The sequence below is a fragment of the Chrysoperla carnea genome, chromosome 4, assembly GCF_905475395.1.
Source record: "Chrysoperla carnea chromosome 4, inChrCarn1.1, whole genome shotgun sequence".
Taxonomy (NCBI): Eukaryota; Metazoa; Arthropoda; class Insecta; order Neuroptera; family Chrysopidae; genus Chrysoperla; species Chrysoperla carnea.
In genome coordinates this window covers 61,993,277-62,020,492 of record NC_058340.1, presented here as the reverse complement: position 1 = coordinate 62,020,492, position 27,216 = coordinate 61,993,277, and the positions used below count along the sequence as shown (strand labels likewise).

General features: G+C 28.8%; 3 protein-coding genes across 3 annotated transcripts in view; 2 read left to right on the top strand and 1 right to left on the bottom strand.

The window, feature by feature from the left end:
- Positions 1-68: 68 nt before the first annotated feature.
- LOC123297630 (cytochrome c oxidase assembly factor 3, mitochondrial) lies at positions 69-332 on the top strand. Its single transcript, XM_044879374.1, has one exon. The coding sequence runs from the start codon at positions 69-71 to the stop codon at positions 330-332; it is 264 nt and encodes an 87-aa protein (XP_044735309.1).
- Positions 333-359: 27 nt separating this feature from the next.
- Positions 360-1,372, top strand: LOC123297629 (dimethyladenosine transferase 1, mitochondrial). The gene has a single exon (XM_044879373.1). The coding sequence runs from the start codon at positions 360-362 to the stop codon at positions 1,365-1,367; it is 1,008 nt and encodes a 335-aa protein (XP_044735308.1). The 3' UTR covers positions 1,368-1,372.
- A 1,830-nt stretch (positions 1,373-3,202) lies between these two features.
- LOC123298835 (tRNA dimethylallyltransferase) overlaps positions 3,203-27,216 on the bottom strand; it is a 320,886-nt gene continuing 296,872 nt past the window's right edge. The window contains exons 6-7 of the mRNA XM_044880930.1: positions 4,335-4,545; positions 3,203-3,529 (exon numbers count right to left, since the gene is read on the bottom strand). Coding sequence (XP_044736865.1) covers positions 3,203-3,529; positions 4,335-4,545 — 538 coding nt within the window. The remainder of the gene's footprint in view (positions 3,530-4,334; positions 4,546-27,216) is intronic.

Here is a 27,216-nt window from a genome sequence, read left to right as displayed (position 1 = left end):
AAGTCTATTGAAATATGTCATTCTAGTACTTAAAAATTTATAAAAAGAAAATTGCTACATTTTCAATAATGGGCGAAAGTGGTGATCGTATGCCTAAAGTGGATATTCAAAATCAAAAAATCAATCCAACACAATTGCAATTTATGAAATTAATTGAAAAACAAAATTTGGAACGCGTTCAAAAATTGCAACGCTTACGAAGAAATAATATAATTACAGGTTGTATCGTCGGTACTGGAGTTTTTAGTATTTATTTCTACTCCATGTGGGCTGTTCAACAAGAAAAATTTTTGGATGATTTTAACGAACCCGAAAAAACTACAAGTTTATAAGTTAGTTTGTAATAAATATATTTTAACATGGCAGCCGTTGAGTTTACTAGACGTCTTCCACCATTACCAACCATTCGAGATCTTATAAAATTATATCGATTGCGTGCTTTGAAACAATTATCACAAAACTTCTTGTTAGATGAAAGAATTACAGATCGAATTGTCCGTGCTGCCGGTCATATTGATGGGAACTATGTGTGCGAAGTTGGACCAGGACCAGGTGGCATTACGCGGTCCATAATTAGACAATTTCCAAAAAAATTGATTGTAGTTGAAAAAGATCCTAGGTTTCTGCCATCTTTGGAATTGTTATCAGAGGCTTGTGATGGTAGTACAAAAATGGATATTGTAATTGGTGATATTATGTCGTATAATCTTGAAGAAGCTTTTAAGGATGCTCCAAAACATACATGGGACGAAAAACCACCACCTATTAATTTAATTGGAAATTTACCATTTAGTGTTTCAACACATTTGATCATACGCTGGTTAGAGTCTATTTCCGAACGAAAATCAGCTTGGTGTAATGGACGCACACGAATGACGCTAACATTTCAAAAAGAAGTAGCAGAACGAATGTGTGCTCCAATTATGTCTGCACAAAGATGCCGTTTATCTGTAATGTGTCAACTTTGGTGTAAAGTGAATCACGTATTTACAATACCCGGTAAAGCGTTTGTTCCAAAACCACAAGTAGACGTTGGGGTTGTCACATTAACACCGTTATCCAAACCGTTAACAAATTTACCATTTAAAATGGTTGAAAAAGTACTTCGCCATATTTTTAATATGAGACAAAAATATGCTTTACGAGGTGGTGAAGTTCTATTTCCAGATGATATGCGGGAAGAATTAGGTTTGAAATTATTTTCTATTGCTGATATCGATCCAACTACAAGACCATTTCAAATTACTAATATCGAATTTGCTAAATTATGTCAAGCGTATAATACAATTTGTGAAGAATTTCCGCAAGTTCGAAATTATGATTTTCGAGCATCAAAAAAATTAATTATGGAAGATGTTAATTGTTAAAAATGTTGCTTTGTTAAAATTGTATTTTCTTAGTTTTTGTTTGTTTGTATAAAAATATTAGTTTTAATTTAACATAAAATTTATTTCAAACGTATAATAATTGTTTAATTTTAAAAATGCACAATTTATTTAAATAAATGCGTCATATTTTTAGATTTCCTAAATTTTGAACTATTTCTAGAATTGTAAACCTTTGTACTCCATTCACGTTTAATTAGTTTTATTTTTATTTTTGTTTGCAGTATTATTATACCTTGTATATATGTAATATGCAAGGTATACTAAGTTTAGTCTCAAGTTTGTAACGCTTAAAAATATTGATGAACAAAATTTTGGTATAGGTGTTTATAAAATCACCTAATTAGTCCATTTTCGGTTGTCTGTCTGCCAACACGATAACTCAAAAACGAAAAAAGATATCAAGCTGAATTTTTTACAGCGTACTCAGGACGTAAAAACTGAGGTCAAGTTCGCAAATGAGCAACATAGGGCTATTGGGTCTTGACCTGTAGCGCCGATTTTGTAAACCGTTAGAGATAGAACAAAAGTTTAAATGTAAAAAATGTTCCTTATCAAAAAATAAACAACTTTAGTTTGAAACATTTTTTCGTAAACATCATTGTTTACCCGTGAGATCACAAATTAGGAGTAAATTGTATAGTATGTATTATATGGGGATATCAGTTACGTATGTGTGACATATATGTGATAGAGTAATCAACACTGTCTATGCATGGTATTTCAAAAATTAACTCAGTCAATTGTTTCTTTTCACTTGTTTTATCTACTTTTTATGATTTTGTTATTACTTTTGTGATTAGGGCAGCCATTATTGATTTATACTGGCTAGTGTAGCAATGCTATCTGTACTTACCAAGCTAAAACTGTAGTATAAAACCAGTAATAGAACCATAATTTATTTATAAACATAGTGTTAGTTCAATCATATTACTAAAGATGTCAGGATAGGTATTACTTGGGCGTGAATCTGAGCACACTTGTAAAGGCATTGATTGTAAATATATAAACTATTCAACCACATAAACTGACAAACGTAGGCGATTATTTATTTCTATCAGACGAAATAATATTTATTGTTAATAATTATAAAAATATGTATAAATAAGCCCAGTGAAAGAGAATCCATTTAACCACAGGCCTACCTCACGATCAATGTTATTACGTCAAGATCGATATTGATCAATCGCACGAGTAGCATATTAAAATGATAGCGATTTAATTTTTATTGAAAGGCTGTCAATATATTTATGTAGTGAAACGATTAGCCAATTTCCTGTCCTTTTAAAGCGGACACTGTAGTTGTAATTATTTCCTCCAAAAAGACTTATTTTCCATAATCTACATACAATGGTGAAATAGTAAATGACTATCAATTATCAATTTTAGGCTACTAAGAATTTATGGCCGAACTTTGTTTCTTTGCATTACTGTATCATTCGCTATTTGATTTTAGATTAGTTGAGTTGTAATATGAAAATTAAAACAAATTTTGCTGATTCTCTCTTGTCTTTTGAAGCCTTTTCTGCTTCGAGAAAAACTCACGCTCTTTTATGGGTAATGATTCTTTCACATAATTAGTAAGAAACCTTTTTTTTTTATGGTTTCCGAATGAAATACTAATTTGAAATCAAATTTTTTTCTGGACAGAAATGGTTCAAAACTCATGGTCCTAGTTATATTAAAAAAGTTTTTTTAATCGGAATTGGAACTGTTTTTAAGGATTATGATGTAGTTGAATATTATTATAAAAAAATACAAATCAGCATTAAAAAAAAACAACATAAAAACAAAAATAATTTTTGTAAAAAAATATTTTATTGATCTTGTTTTTCTTGATCTACATTTTGTTTTGTTTGCATATTTTGTTGTTTGTTAAGTTTTTTAAGCATTCGATGATGTTTTCCAGATTTTAAATGTACATTCCATTGTAAATCACCAACAAATGTTCGTTTGCATGTTTCACAAACATATGTCTTACATTTTGAGAGTGGTTCACCTTTTTCTATCGTATTTACGGGTAACGGTCTATGTGTGCATTCTGTTTGTGATATATAACAATCAATTATTTCAAATGCTGGCGTTTCAACATTTTCATCCCATTTTGAAACATCAGATGAATCTAATGCATATAATGGTGGTACCTAAATTAACAGAGATATCTAATTATATTTAAAAACAGATCGGTTGTTTGAAAATTTCTTAAGGCTGTTGTATCTTTAAAATATTGTAAAAAAGTTTTGGCTTATATGCACGGTAAGAATATAACACGCTTGTCGCTAAATAATGTGTTATTTTTAATTATACGGTACCACTCAACTATTTCTCATATAATACGAAATGTTAATATAGACATCTCTCTCTTCAATCAGCAATATTCATATATGTAATATACTCCTATATGGGCAGTTGGTACGGGAAAGAATGTCCAAACATTACGGTGCCGACAATATTTGTTTTCTCTCTCGTTCGAGACATTTTATCTATACTGCGCATGCTTGAGAATTCTCTAAAATATGTATTACATGCGCAGAGCTGACAAATGCGATCGGAAGAGTGAGAGAACGATACACTATCTGTTTCACTTAGTCCGAACGCCTTCCACTTATAGGAACTGACCATATATGTTTACGTATTACATATATGGCAATATTCTAGCTATAGTCGTTTCTGTTCAACAATAAAATTGATTATCTTTACGTTATTACATCTTGACAATGAAAAAGTTAATTTTTTTTTAACCCAAAACTAATACATCAATGTTCAGTTAGTTTTTTGAAAATATCTGATCGTCCATAGCGAGACAACAGCCTTAAGTCTATTCAAAGAAGAAAAGTTAAAGTCAATGCCAGTCTTTGAGAGGTTGACTGATTATCTCATGACTAATCAAAATTTCAAAGCATGACTAAGAAGGAAAATTTTTTATTAGCTCTCAGTAGAAATACATACTTGACGTTTTGGATTTCCAAGAAATCTATTTTGAATCCAACGGTTTTGTTTACGCGCATATCTCCGAGTTACCATTTTTAAATCTTCAATGCCTTTGGCTAACAATTTTTGTCCATTTGATGATTTTTGATCGTCTTCATTTAAAATTAAATAATCATGAAATTCCTTAAATCCAATTGATTGAAATATTCCTTTGGTGTAATCGGGTTGTCTGAAACAAAAAAAGTAGAAATGTCATAAATCAACATTCGAAAAAGAGATTATAATTGTCCTTTAAGGGAAACTAAGTATTTGAACATTAGATCGAATTAAAAAAGTTTCTGTTAAGAGATCGTTCATAAACTACGTAGCCCTATTCCAACAATCTATATCTTCGATATTCTAGGTAAACACACCCGGCATAAGGTCATAATGAAGTGAAAATTCCATGCGTGAAAGCAGAGTGAAGCAATTGGCGTAGTTCCCGCTTGAATTCTATAATCAATTCAGAGTGATAAAATTTTCTGGATTCGCACTTGAATATTTGAATTCTATATTTATTTTTGTATATCTTTTGAATAACTGATTTCGGTAATAAAGAAATGTGTAGCTTTAACTGTGACCCGAGTAGGTACTAAAAGAAATTCATAGACAACCAAATACGTAAAAAAGAAAGATATTTGGATTTTTCAAAAATGTTTTTTTTACAAGTTCATCTCATTTTTCAACCCTTTTGATATTTTCAAATTTCTTGCCTCTGATATATTCAATACTCAAATAATGATGTAGGTAATTGATTTGTTTTTTAATAAACAATATACATATCGTCGACAAATTCGATACTCGGGCGAGAGTTAAAACTTCAATTTTCTTTGTCAAAGAAACAAAAAAATTGCTTGAAGCCGAACTCGAGCTCTGATTCTATATATATCCGGTTTAGAACATAAACAACTCCGTTACTTCTGTTCTACGTAAGTAGCTCAAATTATATCTAATCTTCTTTTATTCAATAAGTATATTTTGTATGCAAATTTTATCATGAAATCAAATTTTTACATTTGTTTCAAATTTTTGTCTTCACTATTTGAGTCCAAGTCAATTTATTGTACAAAAGTACAATAACAAATTTAAGAAGAGTTCTTAATTCTTTAGAATCTAAGTACTAAAAGAATTTTTATAGATAGCCTAAAGGTGCATGGAAACTGAAGTATTTTATTATATAATCCAATTTTATACATGTATTACCTATAATTGATTGAAGTACTCAATTAAAAGGTATTAAAGATATACAAATAAAGAAACGGATATATAAAATTAATCTGATAATATAAAATAATTAATTTATTCATTAAAAGAAAAAAAACATACCAACCTATTAGCTTAATCTATTTTGGATGTAAGAGGTTTTTTTTTTTTAAAAACATAGGAAAAAATATTCTGTGGGCGTGAAATGTTTTTGTCATATTGTGTCAATTTTATTGAATGAACCTTTAAAAATATATACAGAGTGTTTCAAGATTTTTGTGTAGTAAATAAACAACAATTAATACGCAAACTTGTCATCATTAATCATTTTATCTTTTTATTAAAATTTGTTGTTGTTGTTGGGGGCCCATTTCTTAACGGAGAAGTAGGAGCCACGAAAAAATTAACAGAACATAATTTTTTTCTTAATGTTTTTCGGAAAAAAATGAACTCTCGTCTAAATTTATTAATTGGAACACCAAGCTCGATTTATTTTCTAGAGATTCTCAGGGAAAAAATCGTTTTTTACGAGGTTTTAAAAACTTTTTTCATCTTTATATATCCTACAAATTGGGATAAAGCGTTGAAAATTTGTATCAACGTTCAGATGGTATCTAAAAAGTTTCTATTGGAGGTTTCAATAACCCAGCACCTCCGCCCCCTTTTATATCGAATTATAATGTTTTTCTATTACATTTATTAAAATTTGAATTTAATATTATAAATATTATTAATCTGTTTCGTTATAAATTATACGAATTATCTTGTGCACTAGTGCTGGCGATATATTTTCTAATTATTTAAAAACTTTGAGCTCATTACTTTTAAGAGTGGTTAATTGCTTCGATTGTCTCTGAATTTGAACTTGCTTCTTATTTATTCCTCAATATTACCAAATAAGACAAAGCTTTTCCGAATAAGCTACGTGGAAAAATGACAAGAAGTATTTAACTCCTAGAGCGAAATACCTATTTTCTGCTCTTTGAAGATTAAATATACTACTAATTAAAATGTTTGAAATGGGCTTGCATGGGATTTGTACTTCTAGTATCGTTTCCTCTAGTCAATCCCTAGCGAATATGGTGATTCTCGCCATTCCGAATGTTCAAATTTAGCTGCATCTCGTACTAATTAACTCGAACACATTGTAACAATATGCAACTCATTCTTTAGTGTAAATGTGAGATCATTGCACTATAAAAACGTTTATTAAATAACGTAGAATGCAAAAGTTCATTAGGCACCCAAAAAAACAAACACAAAAAAATGTATTCTTACAACTTCCAAAATAATGATGACACAATATTATTAAAATATACACGATATTATATCGTTATTATTATTATGTTTTGGGAATTGTCCACCATATTATTGTAGGACCGACATAGCATCAATTCACAGAACTAATAAACATAATATCATGTTTATAAGAGTTATTTTTAAAATAGTATTGGGTGTGTGAATTTTGATTAATCAGAAATAGACTATGATTCAATCATTTCAATCAGAGTTTGAATTTATCTAAATCGGTGATTGAGTTTTTTTCAAACCAAAAGTTATAATAATGGGGCTCATGTGTACCGTCTCTTGTAAAAATAACGCCTATGATCTGTAAAGATTTCTCGTTTCTGATTTGGTAGCATAGTTCACCAATACAAAAAGAGAGAGTGAGTTCACAGTTCTCCAATTTGCTTCGTTTATAGTTTTAGACTTTATTTCAACTGTATTTATTGCTTTAGGTGTATGCTGGCTTTAGGATACTGTGGAGCTACTTGGAAATGTTTCCAAATTCAGACCATTACCTTTGAATCCAATGCTGCAATTACCATATAGGTAGCCTAGGCCGCTGTCCAGGAACCTCTAACTAAAAAATTAGGTACATAAAAAAATCCCTTTTTTTATTTTCAAATAACAAAAATTTTGGGTCAAAGACCTCATTTGTGTTGCCCCGGGTAGATTTACAAGTACTAAATTAAAATGGAAGAAAAGTGCAGCAAAGGAGACAAATTAGGTCAAAGGGCTCCCGTAGAGGACTCCAGGTAGATTTACGAAGAAAAAAACCGATAGTGTCAACCTAATCGACTCTAATGTATTATATGCAGAGAAGTCAAGTTAAGAAGTGCTCCAAATGCCGTGGTTCAACGACAGTAGTGTATCATTTAGATGAATTAATTGTTGAATGAATCAATTCTTGAATCAGAGCCGTTTAATCCAACACTATTTTTAAGTTAGCCAGTCAATCCCATTCAAATATGTTGTGCACATTAATAGAAAAACTGCAGTTAGCACACCAGCATAGCATACAAACAATCTGACACTACAGACTGAGACAGTACAGATAGTTAGAGCTAGGCTATTGGTTGTTGTTGTTGTTGGGTTCCAAACTTAATAAACATTATACACTCACCGGCACAGAATTTCAAATAATTGAATACTCAAAAAAAATTGTCATAATTTCAGATATCTGTATCTTCGCAAAAACAATATAGTTATGAAATAATAGCTCACAGTATGACTCAAATTATGGATTTTCATTTTTTTTTATAAGTAAAATTTTCGAGAAATTGCTGTTTGAAACTGCATGAATTCGCCAATCAAATTCTACATTAAAATCGCAAAATTTTGGACTTTTTTCAGTTTTTAGTCTAAAAAGCAGCTTAAATCGCGTTTTGCGATTTTATTTTTATTTTTTTGTAAGATTTTACTGGCGTACTGGCAAGGCGGCTTAGAAAATTTGCATATTTATACATTTAAACGAGCAATTCTTGTAAATCTTGTATGCAGGGGGTTTTTAGAGCGGAAAATTGATATAGCTAGGTTTTATTTTTAGAAAACGTCATTTTATCTCGGAAACTTTGTAATTCGTATCTAAATATAATTTCCAAAAAACACGATTTAACAAAACAATAAATAACGAGCAAAGCTCGGTCATCCAGGTACTTGGAAATTATACAGACAACTCAAAGTTCTTATTATAAGTGTATTTCCTTAAATTTTCCACAAAATGAGTTACTGCTTTTTTCTCTAAAGGCTAAAAATAACGTAAGAAGATACAGTAGTTTAAAGTTAAAAGTTTCAATTTCGAATGCGCTATATGTATATACTGCCAAGATCGGCAATTACGCCAATTTTTTTGATAATTCTTCCTGTACGAAATTCTATGCCAGTTAGTGTATTTATAGAAGCAGACAACACAACAAACAAAATACAAGCGAACAAGCATGAAGTAATAATATTATTATTATTTAGTAAGAACGACACATTACTTTGGAATTTCCGTTAACATTCCATTCCGCAAAATAATCTGATCAAAAAGAATTGATCATTAAAATAAATTATTAAAAATATTTATATATTATGTCTACAGTGTAGACCAAATACTTTTTTTTTTATTTTTGTTCCAAGTTCTATGGGAACAGGAATATGACTAATGGATTCATATTTTATTTCTGTATAAATTTGATTTGTTATAACATAATAATAATGATTCGTGGAAATTTGATTGTTATATTTGTTCAAATTTCCATACCTTGTTTTTCAAAGTTAGAAAACTATAGACCTGCCAATCAATACAAACAGGTTGTATTTAAAGAATCTTATACGAAAATTTAGAAGAGAGAAGAGTGATAGTAACCTTTAGTTACAAATTGTTTATTAAATTAAATATCTATGGATCCTCGAAATAAGATTTCTGACAAACAAAACAAATTCGCTAATATACGATTCTAAAACCAGAGTCCAACAAATTTACTTGATCTTTATGCAGTCAATGGATTAGAATATATATACGTGATGCAATCATTTGCACTTCCAACTTCCATCCGCAAAATCTTTCTTATTCCTTTATCAAATGCCATGATTTACTCGAAAAATAATGGTGAAAATTAAACCCACGGTCAAAAAATTTACCGCGCTAATTTCGTGCACAATGATTTTGTTATTATGATATAATTTTGATCAGTATGTTTTTTGTATATCATATCTGTATTAAAATTGCCTATAATCAATATAAAAAGTAAATTACTGTTGATATTTTCTTAATAAGACTTAATAATCGTTAAAAATTTTTGTTGCCTCTTTTTGAAAAAATCCACGAACTTGTTCCTTGACTTATTACTTAAGCATTTGTTTGCGCTGCACTATATTTGGGAGCGCAATATTATTATTAACTAACTTGATACCCGCCCGCTTCACTGGGCTTAAAAGTAAAAACCACCGCTTTATAGCCTCCACCTCTTTTGATCTCACTTATCAACGTTCTATAACACTTTAAGGGATTGTTTTACGCAGTTAAAAGATATGCACAGTTTTCAATTTTTTAAATTGTAAAGTAGTCATAGTTTATTGAGTATATCAGAAAAGGTAGCTATGGATTGTGACAATTACTATTTTAAATTTATAGAAACCTTTAATTTATGGTTCAAAATGATGATCATAACACTGCTCTATCTGTGATCATCATTTTGAACAATAAATTAAGGATTTCTGTAAAAATTTAAAATAGTAAATGTCAGATTAAATTTATTTAAAAAAATAAGTTTTTTTTAGTATCTTTATCTTTTTATTTTATAGCTCATGTGTTATTCTGATGTATGAGCTATATTGCTGTAGAGTTTCATTAAAAACCATTCGCTAGTTTTTGCTGAAAGCATAACAAACATATAAACAAACATCCTTACTTTCACATTTATTATATACAGCGATAGGGATAGAGATTTTAGCTAAATTTTTGTACTAAACTCTTCAAGGAAGGAAACTAAATAAAAAGTCAATCTTAATTATACTACACAAAATATTTCAAATTCACAACAAGACGATCCACACTGTATATATACCTAAATCAAATACAAAATACATAGTTAAATTCATTCAACTTGAATAAAAAGACAGGTAAAAAAAAGTATTACCTTATATACATGCAAATTAATATAATTTATAAAATAAAAAGGTTATTTATTGACTGTTATCATAAAATCATTAATTACCATCAAATAGATTGATTTTGAGAAATGTCTATTAGAAATCACAATTCTTAGTATTCTTCACATATAAACTATAATTCTGAAAAAAATTATTTCTTATGAATTATTATGGTTATTTGAAAGTTATTTTTGACATATGGTATTTAATAATAGCTTGTAAAACAAAAAAATTCAGTATAAACTATAAAAATAAAAAAAATACGATTGGCTTTAAAAGTTGAAACCATGAAAATTGGATAAATCTAGGAAAAATCTATAAAGACACAAAAATTCAAATCACTTTATTCGATTCGAATAGTGATTAAAACAACGTCCAGGTTGCTAGAAATTGCTCCTTCATAGCACAAATTTACCTAATGACTACGAAGGTAACGCGTGTTAATATCGCTTGACAAAGTATCCCCGACAAAATATTCCCGGACACAGTTTTTCATTGACCAAAATACCCGCGATAAAACATCCCCGGATAAAATCCTCTTCACTGATACACGGGTATTATCCCATTAATTATATTTGTTGAAAACGAAGAAGCCAGATATCTGGACGTTTCCAATCTTGCCAATTGATTTGGGAATATAGAAAGTTCGAAAGAAGGATTTTAGTAATCACTTATCTATAATGTCTTCTCATTGTATAAAAATCGAAAAATATGCATTGTATGAATATACAGCGTGTCCATCTTAAGTCTACTACATATGGAATACTTTTTTATTAGAAGGTTTACGAAAAAAAGTTATTCTTTATAAAAATCTCTGCTTTCGGTAATATTAATATTCAGCTATTAAAAAGAATAAATTTTTTTCGTAATCTTATTATTAAAAAATTTTTCATCATATGTAGCAAACTTAAGTAGACACGCTGTATAAGTTTCAGCGCAAAAGAATATTTTACTTTCAGAGGAAAGTGGCCCATTTTTCTCGATGGCACGCATCTAAATCGACAGTAGTTACGCCAATGGTTGCATTCATAGAAACAGGACTTGGCAATTATAGTAATTCATAATATTTTCGCGTTTATCTAGGTTTGACAAAAACATCTCTGCAAATATATTAAAAAGTTTATTGTACACAAACATCATTCATAAAAATTAAATATTTTCATCTTATATTTTTTTTTTGTGTAATTATCTTAAATTTTACACAATTTTGTTGAACGTACTATTAAAGTAATAAAAAATCATTAAAAAATGTTTAACATAACCTATAATAATAATGATAAAATTATAAGGATGTCTGGCAAATAAATTTTCTTCGTTATAGTTATATGCGCTATTTTATGTATTAAATTTTAAATAAAAATTAGTTTTTATATATAAAAGACTGTAAAATAAAAAAGCAAAAGAAGAAAAAAAGAGTTTTATAACCTAATAAAAAAAAACATAATTAAAAATTTATAGTTTCACATTTAAAAGAAAAAAATTTAACCGGTAATGTGTTACTACTACAAGCAGTCATTATTATACAACTTTGAAAGTAAAACGCTATAATAGAAACTTCGAAATTGAAAAAAAAAAATTTCAAATGACTCAAACATAGATGGTATTACCAAACATAGTATTACCGAAATATAGGTCGAGATTCAGTTATCGACTCCGTGGGATTATTAGTATTTTATTTACGCTAATTTGGGTTCGAGTCTACTACAATAATTTTCATCCACGTTTATTTCGAAAAAGTATAAATTTTTAAGCGTTACAACTCCCATTTCTTGTTTGTTTATTAAAATGCATTTCCCTCTTTTTTTCGCGAAAAACTGGTTTTTCTCACCTTTCCGATTTTTTAAATAAAGTTATACACTCCGATTATTTCCAAAGAATTTTTTCTTAAATACTACCATTTTTCTCCTAATTAGGCTGTCGAAAACAGGGCGGGTCAAATACTGCAATCTTATATATTTAAACGAGCAATTCTTGTATATATATATATATATATATATATATATATATATATATATATATATATATATATATATATATATATATATATATATATATATATCAACGATCTTGGAAATGGCTCCAACGATTTTCATGAAAATGAGTATGTAGGGGTTTTTTGGGGGCGATAAGTCGATCTAGCTAGGTTTCATTTATCAGAAATGTCGTTTTATCCGTCTTTTCATGAAAAATTCATCAGACATCTATTGGTGTATAACGTAGTTAATGAAATACAATGCAAATTATAACATAACAAAAAGGAGGCGTTTGAGTAGTCTAAAGTGAAAAATATGACTCTTGCTGACATCTATTGGCGAATAACCGAGCTAAGCTCGGTCATCCAGATATTAATATATTATACGATCAAGTTTTATTATGTATGAGTAAGCAGTAACATTCATGATGAATCTTCAAAATCAAAAATATGTCACCACGATGACTCAAAATTGAAAAGGTTGAAATTATAATAATGTGACTATTTTACAGCAAAAAGTGACACCGGCTCAGTGATCGAGCGGTCTAAGGCGTTAGTCTTTGACCGTTTGGCTACTGACTGGGAGGTTGCGGTTTTGAGTCCAGGCAGCGGCAGTGTGAACAATGAAAAACCGATTCCACCCACATCATAAAATGTAATTGTATATATACGTATGTAGTTAAAAAAATAAAGATTAACAAATAATGATATGGGTGGCATCTGTTATAGGCATATGTCAGAGAAACGGAGGTTAAACCCCATTATTAGATTTAAACGCAGTTTTTTGGCGCTCTCTGTTAATGACGTATAAGTACGTGATCTGTCAATTGGTGACAGTTCAATGTATAATTTACACTAAAAAAATGAATTTACAAGTTACAACACAGAATTTACACTCGTTATTATTAAGTTTTCTAATAAAAAGCCGTAGAATAATATAATTTACTGAAATACCATATAAAATGTAAATAATTAATATCATACAGTATATGTCAACAAATTTGACAAGCCCGTACTTTGATGTCACGTTCGTATAAAAATTAGAATTTCAGTTTTAGAAATTTTTAAATTCTCTCACTGTATTTGTACTTTTACTAATTAATTTTAAGTAATTAAAAATATATTAATTACTAAAATAAAATGGTTTAGTTGAAATTTCCAGTCATTAAAGTTACGGAAGAAAAATATTTGAACCAAATTTAAATTTCATGAATATTCCCTATTTCAAAAGAAACTTGCAAATCTGATTTTTCAAAAGGAGTAAAATAAAAATTACTCCTCAGCTCCGATGGTTTATTAATGTAGTTAATTTGATTTGTTTATTACACTAATTATATTCTTTTAAATAAATATATTACTTGCATTTAGTTGTGATTATTCTTATAAATTAAAAATAATAATATTTCATACTTATTTATTTTAATTTCCAATTAATTAATTAATTAAAATAAAATATTGTGTATATACTTGAATTTTATATATTATACTATTTTATAGCCAATTACAAGTTATTAAAATGTTAACGTGCATAGAGGTACAGTACATTAAATTTAAACCAGTTGTTTCGGAGAAAAATTTAGTAGAGCTGATCGTAGTAAACCTTCTCGTACGAGATTAAAATTCAATTTTTTATTTGTTTTATAGCTTTTATTGTAAGAGAAAGAAATAACTAGAAGTGTTTTTGAAACCTTAAAAAAAGCATAGAAGAAAGTTGAATAGATTCGATAGTACATTTTCGATAGAATTGACTATCTTTCAGAACTTTAGTTGGCTTTAACCATTTCTCGTGCCTTTTTAAGGACACTAAATGATATGAATTTAAAAACTAATCTGATTCAACGATTCATGATCATATGAATTTAAAAAAATCGATTCTGTAACAAAATCAAATATAGTAATTTGTGTATTCCGTTCTTAAGGTAGGTAGCTTAGACTTGTGGTTGAAATTATTTTGTATCTTATTTTCAACTTTGATTATGTATTTTGTTCATGAATGTAGACGAAAAATAATAATACAATTTTTCAATATTTGCCTTGGTTTTCGAAATATTAAAAGCAAAATAATTAAACAAAATTTTCAATTTTCAATATTTTGAAAATTATTCCAGATATCGAAAAGTTTTATACTTATAAATTTAATGAATTCTTATTCGAAGGAATGGTATTTTTGTCCAGGAATATTGTGTGTAAAATTGATATTTCCATTTGAAGATTCACCAGGAAATGCAATAGTTTTCGTCGTAGAAACCATGTACTTCAATCAAATCGATCCGAATGTAATTTAAATAACAATTATTATTTGCTTAACAATCCTTAAGCAAATAAAAACATTTAAAAAAAATTTTCATGAATATTTATTATGATAAATTATTAAAAGTAAGTGAAATAATATATTAAAAAAAAAACTATGGACAATGAACTTGTCCTCGGCTTCTCAATCACCGACATTAACATTACTTTGTAAGTAAAAAGTATATCCATCATCAGCAATAAACTAACAACATCACATATATATTAAATTTCAGTCAATCAAATAGTAAAAAAAAAATTAATTATAAAAATTTAAAGATATTTACTTGTTACAAAAAAAAAATTTTAATTCTTATACATACATACAAGTGCTTTGAACTTAATTAATCATTTTTATAGCATATTATTTTTTTTGTATGTTGATATGTGAGGGAATATGGGTGGTAGAAATCCCTATATATTATAAATGTGAAAGTAAGGATGTTTGTTTGTTTTTTTATTTATTTGTTTGTATGTTTGTTTGTTTGTTAAACTTTCACTCAAAAACTAGCGAATGGATTTGAATGAAACTGTACAACAATATAGCTTATACATCAGAATAGCACATGAGCTATAAATTTACAAAGATTTATTTAAAAAAATTAATTAAGTTAAATTTATTCTGACATTTTACTGCACCATCTATGATCATAATTTTAAACCATAAATTAATGATTTCTGAAAAAATTTATAATAGTAAAAATCAAACAATTCATGGCCTTCTTTTCTGATATACTCAATGAATTATGACTATTTTACACTTAAAAAAAAATTGAAAAATGTGCAAATATTTTAGCTGTATAAAACAATTCCTTCAAGTGTTATGGAAGGGAATAAGTGAGGTGGAGGCTATAAAGCGGTGGTTTTTACTTTTAAGCACAGTAAAGTGGGGGGGGGGTGTATCAAGCTAGTCATACATAATTTTTGTCTGATATAGAAGACTCTCCTCACTAATGGTATTCGAGAAATAATGATGTTCCAGTTCCAAACTTGTGTTATTGAAAATCTGTAGCTGATAATATTTTCATCATAGCTAAGAACGGGTAGAAAAGAAATAATTTTTTTAAACTTTCCGTCAAATTTATTAAGTTTAAAACGAAATTTTTCAAACATCAGTTGTTCGTTATTTTATGTAGAAAAACGACGTTTATCTGTTAAGTGCATGAATTTTGTGTTACTATCCTGTTACTTATTAGACAAATAAATTATAATGATATTAGGTTTCGGTCCATAATATCCATCCTGATTAAACGAGTTTTCACAACGTAAAAGCTACTTACCAATTAAATCTCAAAAACTTTTAATTTACATTTTACCATTTATCCGTTTGATACACGTTTCCGGTACTAAAAACTTTTTTGGGACACAAAAAATTTTATAAAATAAAAAATCATTTCAAGGCATATAAATTCGTAAGCTCAAACAACTTTTAATCCATGTTTCCATTCTTTATATCGTTAATTTGATCCTTGCGTTAACTCTTTGAATATTTTCGAATCGAGCCTATATTGGATCAATAAAACATCAACTCATGGTTGTTTACTGAATATTTTTGATTAAAATTAACTTTGTGTCTATTTAATAATAAAAACTTTGTAAAATACTCGCATTTAAATCGAAGAACTAGTAAACATCAATTGTGCCTCGTTTTATGCTGTTTCAATATACCCCATACTCCCCTATCAATCTCTCTTTTTTATAATCTTAAATTTATAATAACAAAATTTTATTAATTAATTTATATTCTAAAAGTGTGTTATTAAATATATTTAAAAGTATTTATTTATGAATAACATTGACAAATCAATTTTTAAGAAAAATTTATTAACATCAATATTTTGATTAGATATCATTATTTTTAATGCATTTAAAGAATTATTAATAACTATTGCCAACTTTTATTTGATGAATTTTGATGGCAATAGAAAACGAGAATTTTAACTTCTAATTTATCAAATAAATTGATTTTAATGACGTCCCTAGACTTAAATTGTTTCAAAAAAAGAGAAGAATTATTCTGGAGATTTTGCGTTTCAATATTAATACTTCTACACGAGTTAAGATTGAGTCAATGGTGTTATGTCACAAAGTTCTTTCGTATTCAGACATTATAAGAGATATTTTCAATCGAGCAATATTCATAGTAGAAAAATCTTCCTCCTTTGATAAACATTTTTTTCAACATAATTTTCATATCCTTTTACAGGATCTTGGTTGATTGAGTGGTGGAAATCACTCAATCCCATTGAATTCTATCTATTGAGGCTGATTATATATATTTTTAAATATTCGAGATCCAAATGATTCGCTTTCTGCCCCTTGATGCAAAGCTATTCATTTGACAGTATACTGTTTGTAAAGTATCTCGCTAGCCATTATAGTATGAGTTTTTATGGACGTTCTTATGTATAAAACAAAGAAAGACTCTACAGACAATTTATTGTGTGCTACTCCCACTTAAATCAAATTATATGGTTGCACGCGTATTACACACAATAAATCACCATCACCATCAAAACTCTTCTTACTTCATATATTATAATGGCTATCGAGATGCCTTTCAAATAGTATAATTGAATTTTGTATTTATTCCCTCTGTATGTATGTCCGAAGTATCCCAATATATTCTTTTTAATTAATTTTACTCTTTCATATTTAACTTTACGGAAAACTTCAACGTTATTTAATTTCTCCGGCAACTTTATTTTTAGCATAGTGCATTCAATCTGGCTTTACATACATATTTTAATGTGCGAGTTTCACACGAATATAGTAGTGTGAACCAAACATAGCACCTTACTGTTAGTAGTAAGGGAAGATTACATTGGTGTTTCCTGAAAATCAATGTGAAAATTATAGTTGGGTCTTTGATACTCTTACATAGTCTTATGGAGTAATTTTGACAATCAAAAATTGTTTTGATTTTCTCATAAAGAAAAAAATATGAACTTTTTTCAAAAAACTAACTGTAAATACGAAATTAAAGTTAACTTTTTGATCCTACTTAGAAAAAATTCTGACGTTGGAAAATTTTACTATTTTAGGTTAAATTTAAAAATATTACACAAAAAAAAAAAAACATTCAACAAAGTATTTACACATATACATATTTATTTTTATCCATACATTCATATAAATGTTTCTATACATGCATAAACACTTCTATTCTCCATTAAGATTTCTGATAACTTGTTTAATTCCCTCACAAATGACGAAACTATATTTCGCAATCTCCTTTAAACAAGCTTTACGTTTTACAAACCCATTTTTAAGGACAATTATACGTTTTTTTAATTTTACCTGTTTGGTTATTACAGGTGAATAGTTTCCAGCAGTGAAGTAGTTCATTCGGTTAACATGCTTTAATTTTATGCCTTATTTTATGCTTTAATTTTATGGGATACCATATACGTAAGTATAACTTTCTCTTCTATCAGAAAAGTGTTTCATTCTGATATTTAGCGATCAAATAGTTAATGTTCACCCATGAAATTAAAAAAAAGTTTATGAATTTACCATATTAATGCTTTTTTCGTTACGGTACTGTTAAAAAGTTTACAGCTAAAAAGTATACGACATCGCATATACATACCTTGTATACAAATTCACTAAAATTTACGCTTCCATAACTTTATTTAAAGACAACATGATCATAGGTCAGTGTTTTTTGTCCAGTTATTTTACATAAAAAGAAAAATTAAAGATGTATTGTCATATAATAAATTTATTAGATTACATAAATAAATTATAATATAAATAAGGTTAGTCGCCATTTAAGGAGATACACTACTTTAAATTCACACATATGAGATCATTTAAATACATATAGTTCGATACAACTCAAATATTTTAATATAGACAATGCTATTTAGTATAAAACAAATTGTATGATAATATTCTTTGAATATTATGTCTGCTTGCAACAATTTTCTAATTATCAAAGCTTTTATATTCAAAAGGAATTTTTTTTCAAATAAATAAGCTGCAAAATCTGTCATTAAATGTTTTTATAATTACAAAAACATGCAAATTAGAAATAAAAAAATTGCCGCAATTGTTAAACCTATATGCAAGACTTTCAGAAGACACCCTCAGTGTTTACGGGAACATGTACTGCTAACTTCCAACTGAAATTGGTAACCCTCATATACAATTTTATTAAAGTTGCAAATAAAGTACGAATACTAGTAGGACTACAGATTCTAACCCTACTTACAAGCTTTTTCATGGCTCCCTTCAAGATCTACTAATGGACTTAACAAATGTATATTGATAACTTCCACGTGAAGTCGTGAATATATTCCACGTACGTTAATTATTGAAAATAAACAAGCTCCCAAATATGAGTACAATCGTTGTTGGTACTTGTGTCAAAGTTGCTGACACAGTACCATAAAGCTCTCTCTAACTTGAAATCTCCTTTAAGGGTGTAGTTAACGTCAGCTATTAAAAAATTATCTGAACTAAAATTATAGAGTTTGTTGGGGGACATCATGTTTTGACATCTGATTAGATAAAAAACAAACAATTTTTGTTTTAAAATATTTTTTCGGAAATCGTTAGCTTTCGGAGAAAATGAAATATGTCATTATTGCAGTTAATCGAAAGAAAGTACACTTTATGATGTTCAACTTTCTAATTTAAAGTGTTATTCTATCTCTTACCGTTTAGGATCTAACTTGGCGATTAAAGCAACACGAAGAACTAGGTCAAATTTGATATCAGAACATAATGTCCCCCCATCAAACTCTATTATTTTTGTTGAGATCATTTTTTAATAGGTGGCTCACCTTGTATATCTCTAGATTTGTACTCACTTCTTAACTACGATTTAGTGGCGTAAATAAAAATATTTATACCATATTTCCAGCACTGATACTGAAGACTAATGACAGTCCATATGGATCATTGAGAGATGAGGTGAAAAATATTGTGTTTGTGTATGCCAAGATTTGTCCAGAAAACGCGTTGTTGAAAATAGATTTTGATATACAAAACTGCTTTACATTATCTTAATTAAACAGATCCTCTTTTGTACTATTCTATTTAATTTTTTGTCAACGTCAAGAAGATTCCATGTGTACAGCATACATAATATAGGTTTTGTAATATGATATGGAAGTAAACGAATCACATCCGGTGTATAGTGATCATCCTGATGTGATGTGATGTAGAATAGTTATTATGATTTTATTATTATAGTAAAAAGAAGCCTTTTCAGCGTCTTTAAACTAGTTAGTACATATATACACATAGTGTATATATATTAAGTTATGGAGTGTAAGTAAGTACTCACTAGTAACAGCTTATAGTACTTTAAAAGAGAGAAAAACAAGTGAAAACAAACAATTGACTGAGTTAATGGTTGAAATACCATGTATAGACAGTATTTATTACGCATTTGTTTGTTTGTTTGTTTTTTTTTTACGTCATGTAAGCAAAGAAAGATAAACAAACAAACAAATACATAATATGTGTAACGTGTAATTTTAATATACAAACAATAGGTACCTGTATATTATGCATACTATACCATGTGTGTTTGTACCATCTAGGCATATACATATCTTTAGTATGACAGAATACATCCGTTTAGTAATGCATCTAAGCGAGAGGTTTTATATACATGTATTGTAAGACACGATACGACAGATACGATACGACAGATCTTCTGTTGTATGCATGCATGATGATTGATGAACTTACTAGTTATCTGTAACTAAAAAACTCCCACTCTCCAAGCGTCTTCTAACTAATGTTCAATACATGCATATAATACCTCTCGCTAAGATGCATTACTAAACGGATGTATTCTGTCATACTACAGATAAGTATATGCCTAGATGGTACAAACACACATGGTATAATGTTTCTAAGCTAATTTGCCCCTCACAAGAAAACAGTGATGTTTACGAAAAAATGTTTCAAACAAAAGTTGTTTATTTTTTTATAACTATTTATTTAAATTATTGTTCTATCTCTTACAGTTTACAAGATGACTTCTACGTACCCAAGACCTTGACCTGTATTGCTCATTTACGAACTCGACCTCACTTTTTAAGTCCTGAGTACGCTGTAAAAATTTCAACTTGATATCTTTTTTCGTTTTTGACTTATCGTGTTGGCAGACAGACGGACAGACGGACGGACAGACAACCGAAAATGAACTAATTAGGTGATTTTATGAACATCTATATCTAAGTTTTGTTTGTAACATCAATATTTTTAAGCGCTACAAACTTAGAACTAACCATAGTATACCTTGATATATTTCATATATACATGGTATAAAAAGAATTCAATGCTATGACGATGCTATATAGTGGTGGATGATTCTGATGATGATGATGACGATAAATCCCTCTTTACTTCGCATCATGTCATTCTGGTTGTTGTATCTCGATAATATTAACAAAACAATTTGGCTTTGTATTTATGAGTCAATTACATCATGTAACTACTATGTATGAAGATTTTTTGAATTAATACATGTCGAAAACTTTAAGGACTATATTCCTAAAATGTTCTTTGGATCGCACTAAAAAAAGCTCTCATGGCCACAAATTTTTTTAAGTTTTCGAGTTACGTGCAATCAAAGCTACGCATATATTAAAGTTATATAGTCTGTAGCTCGAAAAGTACTCGTTCAAAAACTTCTTGACTTTCAACGCAATTTTTAGTGTTTTCGTGGAAATTTTAATAAATAACTTAATAGGGTATTCCACTATTTATGAAAAAGTACTTCAAAATGTTGAGTTTGCTAATAAAAAGTCACCAATATGGCAAAAATTTATTTCGGAAAAATACACACACTTTCTTGCCAAAAACCTATATTAAATTTTAAACCTTTTTTAAAATGTCAAAAACGCCGGCATCCAATTTGATGACGTAAAATGGGTATCACTATACGAAATAACACAAATAAATTTGACAGATATATTCATAGACCTCTGATAATAATATAATATAAATACTTATTATCTATGTATATATTATACCCAGCTGTCTACACTAAACTAACTGATGGTCTATGACTCATACCGCTATGACATCACAGCAGGGCTTACTCGCGTTTTAGGTCACGTGATATACAGTTTAAAAATTAAGATTTTTAATTTTAATATATTAAAAGAAAAATGTGTTTTTATGACTCGAAATCAGAATATTTAAGTATATTTTTACATTAATTTTAACTTTTTTCAAATTTCATGATTTATTTTTGACTAACGATAATACCCTATTTAATAAATATGGTGGAAGCGCAAATAAATATATAGTTCATAGTAAGAATTGATAAACAGGCTTATTTAATTGCGTTTCCACCAATTTATTTATTTCACTAATGAAAAATAAATATAAAAAAATCAGCGAATATAGAAATTATTTTTAAATCTTCATTATGGAAGTATTAAAAAAATTACTATTTACCCAGGATATAGTATACTCTGAGACCACTGATTCTTTCCCGCACTATTCTTTCTGTTGTTTCTTTATTGTATTGTTGTGCATTTATGGAGTGCGAAATTTACTTAGGGATGTACAAAATTACTAGTTGACATTATTAATTATTTATTTATAAAGAAAAAGAAGCGTTATAAAGTTTGGAATTTGATATCAGCCATGTTAACTTACGTATTAGTGATTACAGAGTAGTTTTAATAAATCTCAATTGTGGACCGAACCATCTTATGCCAATTTAATACGAAGATAATTGAATATCAAGTGTAAAAATCATTTTGTCCGACACCAGAACAAAGCCAGAAAACGCAAGAAAAAGCACGGTTGTAGCACGATGGATACTACAATTTATCGAAAATACTAAAATGATTTCGGATTGTTATATAGGTAACAATCTATTTTAACTGCATATTCGTCAATTTTAACTTAGGTCGTATTAAACAAATTCTATAAGAATTTTCCGAAATAAAACATGTTTTACGCTCGATGAATTAAGACTTTCATTAATATGTTTTGTCGACTATAACGAAAATTATTCTAGTGTGATTTCGACTTTTGAAGAAATTTTTCCAATAGTTCCATTTACTGGTGCAAAAATCATACTCGAATAGTAATTTGCTTAAAATCTATCTACTTATACAGAATGGTCCAACTTATTACAGCAAGACTTTATCAAATGATTGATTGTTTTAAAAGAATGACAATTTCTCAATATAATTATAGCCACAAATCGTCTTTTTCTAGACACAGGGTGTTGGAATTTTAGAAAAAAGACTATTGCCAAAATTAACAAGTGAAAACAAACAATTGACTGAGTTAATTGTTGAAATACCATGTATAGACAGTATTGATTATGAATCGTTTGTTTTTTCACGTCGTGTAAGTAAAAAAAGATAGCCAGTCATATACACACGTGTCACACACACATGACTGATATTCCCATATAATACATGCTATACAATATTCGACCTAATTTGCGCTCTCACGGGTAAACAGTGAAATGTTTTCGAAAAAATATTACACACAAAAGTTGTTTACAAGTTTACAAGATGGGTCCTACGGACCCAAAAACCCATTGACCTATGTTAGTCATTTACGAACTCGACCTCACTATTTACAACCTGAGCAAGCCGTAAAAATTTCAATTTAATATCTTTTTTCGTTTATCAGTTATCGTGATGACAGTCAGACAGGCAGACAAACAGGCGCACAACCGGAAATGGACTAATTAGATGATTTTATGAACACCTATACCAAAATTTTATTGGTAGTATCAATATTTTTAAGCGTTACAAACTTGGGACTAAACTTAGTATACCTTGATATATTTCATATATATGGTATAAAAAGTATATAACGTGTACATTGCCAAAAGAGTTGGTTAGAAAAATTTTAAATTTGGTACTGAATGTTGAATATGTACTGAATGAATTGCATTTTTGTATTTATAAGTCCGTGGCGATAGTGATTTAATCTGAAAACGAGGTGATGGTCCACCCATATCTCTAACGCTGTTTTATACCATGTATATGAAATATACGAAGGTATGTTAAGTTTAGAAGTTTGTAACGCTTAAAAATATTGATTGATACCATGAACAAAATTTTGGTATAGGTGTTCATAAAATCACCTAATTAGTCCATTTCCGGTTGTCTGTCTGTCGTCTGTCGTCTGTCGTCTGTCTGTCCGTCTGTCATCGCGATTACTCAAAAACGAAAAGAGATACCAAGCTGAAATTTTTATAGTGTGCTGAAGACGTAAAAAGTGAGGTCAAGTTCGTAAATAAGCAACATAGAACAATTGGGTCTTGGGTCCGTAGGACCAATTTTGTAAACTGTTAAACAGATAGAACAAAAGTTTAAATGTAAAAAATGTTCCATATAAATTAAACAACTTTTATTTGAAACACTTTTTCGTAAACATCAATGTTTACCCGTGAGAGCGCAAATTATGCGCAAATTGTATAATATGTATGTTATGGAAATATCAGTTATATATGTGTGACATGTATGTGTGTGTAATGTGACAGAGTAATCAACACTATCTATACATGGTATTTCAAAAATTAATTAGTCAATTGTTTGTTTTCACTTGTTTTTACTGTATTATTCCCAAAAAAATTATTTTTCTTCCAAAATTTCAATATCCTGTAACAAGAAAAAGAAATTTTCCCGCTTAGACATTCCTATATAAAGCCAACGGATTGGTATATCTAGCTGAATTAAATCGGCGCTTATTATACTTATCATGTAGGTAAGCACTTTAAGCATGCAAGTGGTATTGAACATCCCTTCTATATTCATATAAAACATTATTGTAAAATATTTTATATTTAAGTGAATTGAAAAATGATTAAACAGACATTAAAACTAAAAGAAAGGATTTTTCATCTGCATAATCAAATTTACAATCATGCAGTTATTACAAAAAATACAGATATAAATACAAACACAACTATTACTAAAACTAACTTATATGGTTTTATTGTGTAAAGAGTTCGTGAAATATTCAAGGAAGTATAAATAGGGTGGTTATTTGAGACTACAACTCGAAAAATAAGGTTTTGCAAAAAAAGTTTTGAACAAAAGTTGTAAAGCTCAAAAAGTAGCATTCAGTCAACATTCAACTCTATAAAGTAGACCTGGTCTAGCGATATCATTTAAAGGTTAACACTTCTTTATTATTAGTAAGTCATAAAAGCAAAGTAAATTCTAAAGTTGTTCGTATATTAATTATTTTTGGTCTGATCATTTTTCAAGTTTCTGCGGAATTTATTCTTCATTTTTCACGAAAATATTTCGAGCAAAAATTGCAAGACTTGTTAAGAGAAATAACTCATTTAAGCTATATCTCCACTATGTCTCTTAAGAGACGTCGTTAGATCAGGTCAACCGTATAGGGATGACTCATCAGTGCAACTTTTTATCAAAAAAACCTGTTGTGCCTGACTAATTAAGGATAAGCACGGTAGTGGCGATACAAATTTAAAAAAAAAAATATTTTTTGATGATAAATTATGTTATAACTTGACAATATAAGACGAAAAGTAAGAATAAAATTATTCGATATCTATTATCTAGAGTAATTTTCATCAAGTTGAAAATAAGGTACAAATAATTTCAACCGCAAGTCTGAACGCCTTGGCGAACGTACTACGTACTACTATAAATATTTATTTTTTAAACTTTGTCAAGCTTTTAAATAGTACTAGTATAGTTTCTTATCATTCTACTCAATTTTTTCTAACCTTTCTAAAAGATACTGGTACCAGAAGATGTTAGGTGATTATTGATAGTCTGTTTTAAGATACACAAGGGACAGTTGCTGATATATTTTAAGAGACATAAATAAATACAAGAAAAGGTACACATATACAAGCTAAGGCGATTCATTTTTAATATTGTTGTAGGCTTTTTTGGTGAAACAAAAATAATAAATATTTTGGAGTGAGCGTGAGGTGTTAGGTTCTTTTCATAATTTTGAAACCCAGTGCACCTCAATTATTAAGAAAAAACACTTTTCTATCAAAAGACGAAAACCATGTAAACTAGTGTAATTTATCATTAAACATTTAATTTTTTTTAAGTATGCGGGTAATTGATGATGAGAAACTTTGAAACTTACTGCAAAATAAATTCGAAAGGAAATAAATTTAAATATTTTTATTTTTGATATGAACTGTACATACTTACATACATATAAAACATTTTTAAATTTTTTAAAACTTGATATTTGAATGAGAAGAATGAAGAATAAAAAGTTGTATATTAAAATGGAACACAACAAATAAATCTCCAAAAATAATTCACTTGTATTGCAAAATGAAAAAAGAACAAAAAAAAAATTTTTTTTATTGCAAATGTATGTTTTGAATATGTGATATGTGTTGTAAGATATGTTTAAACGTAATTCATAAGTAACATCATTTGAAAATAGACACGTTAATTCGAAGAACGTTTAAAATTTTCTTTGCATATTATCCCAATTAAATTTTCAAATAAATAAGTATTCCTCTCCACTTCGTATTGAATCAGATTCGACTGATTTCGCTGATTTTCTTTGATGTTCCAAGTTGGCACATTCCAGTAAACAATGTGTACCGATGCCGGCAAAATTGGCATGGTGGCGGAGGTGTCTTTTCAAATAGATGTTTGTGTGTGAAATTTGTATGTCCAATTCGAAGTCTTGATAGTAAACATTGGTGTTCTCTTGTTGCCATACATGGAGCTATCTGCCAAATATCATCTCTACAATTATTAACTCCAGATGGTTTTACAGCCAACCAACATGCATGGCAATAATATCCTGAATGTTTGTTTGTTATTTTATTGAGATCTTTTGGTGGTACTTTCATATCGGGATGTACAGGTAAAAGTGTTGCCTCTTTTACGAAAGCATCTGCTTTTCATTGCCTCCTATTCCTATATGTGACGGGATCCAGGCAAGGACCAATTCTTTTTTACTGATATAGCATTCGAAGAGTTCTTGTATATCGGTTATTAAAGGATTATTTGAGTTTTAATTACTTAATGCCTCTATCGTAGATTGGGAATCGCTAAGAATTATACCTTTAATGTGTATGGAATTTTAAAATCTGTGGACCTGCCTTCGCTATAGCAAATGCTTCACATGAAAAGAATGAGAAAACTGAAGGAAGTCCAAATAATTCTTCCTCTTCATTGAAGACCATCGAACATCCCTTGTTTGCTCCACTTGATGATCTATCAGTGTAGATTTTTACGTGGTTATGGTACTTGGATATCATCTCGTTGTACAGGTTGATATATACTTTGGGAAGTGTAGAATCTTTACAAGATGGGTTTTTACATGCCAGTCAATATGAATAAACTTGCTGACTCCCAACAGAAAGTTAGGTATTTTTCTCTTTAGAGGTTTGTATTGCTGCCTATCTAGTTTGGATTTGTACTCTTTGATCCTGTATTTTAATGTTTTTTTGTTTTTTTGAAAGTTATATTGAATGTGTTGTGCTATGCCGTTATTATACCATAATTTGTTACT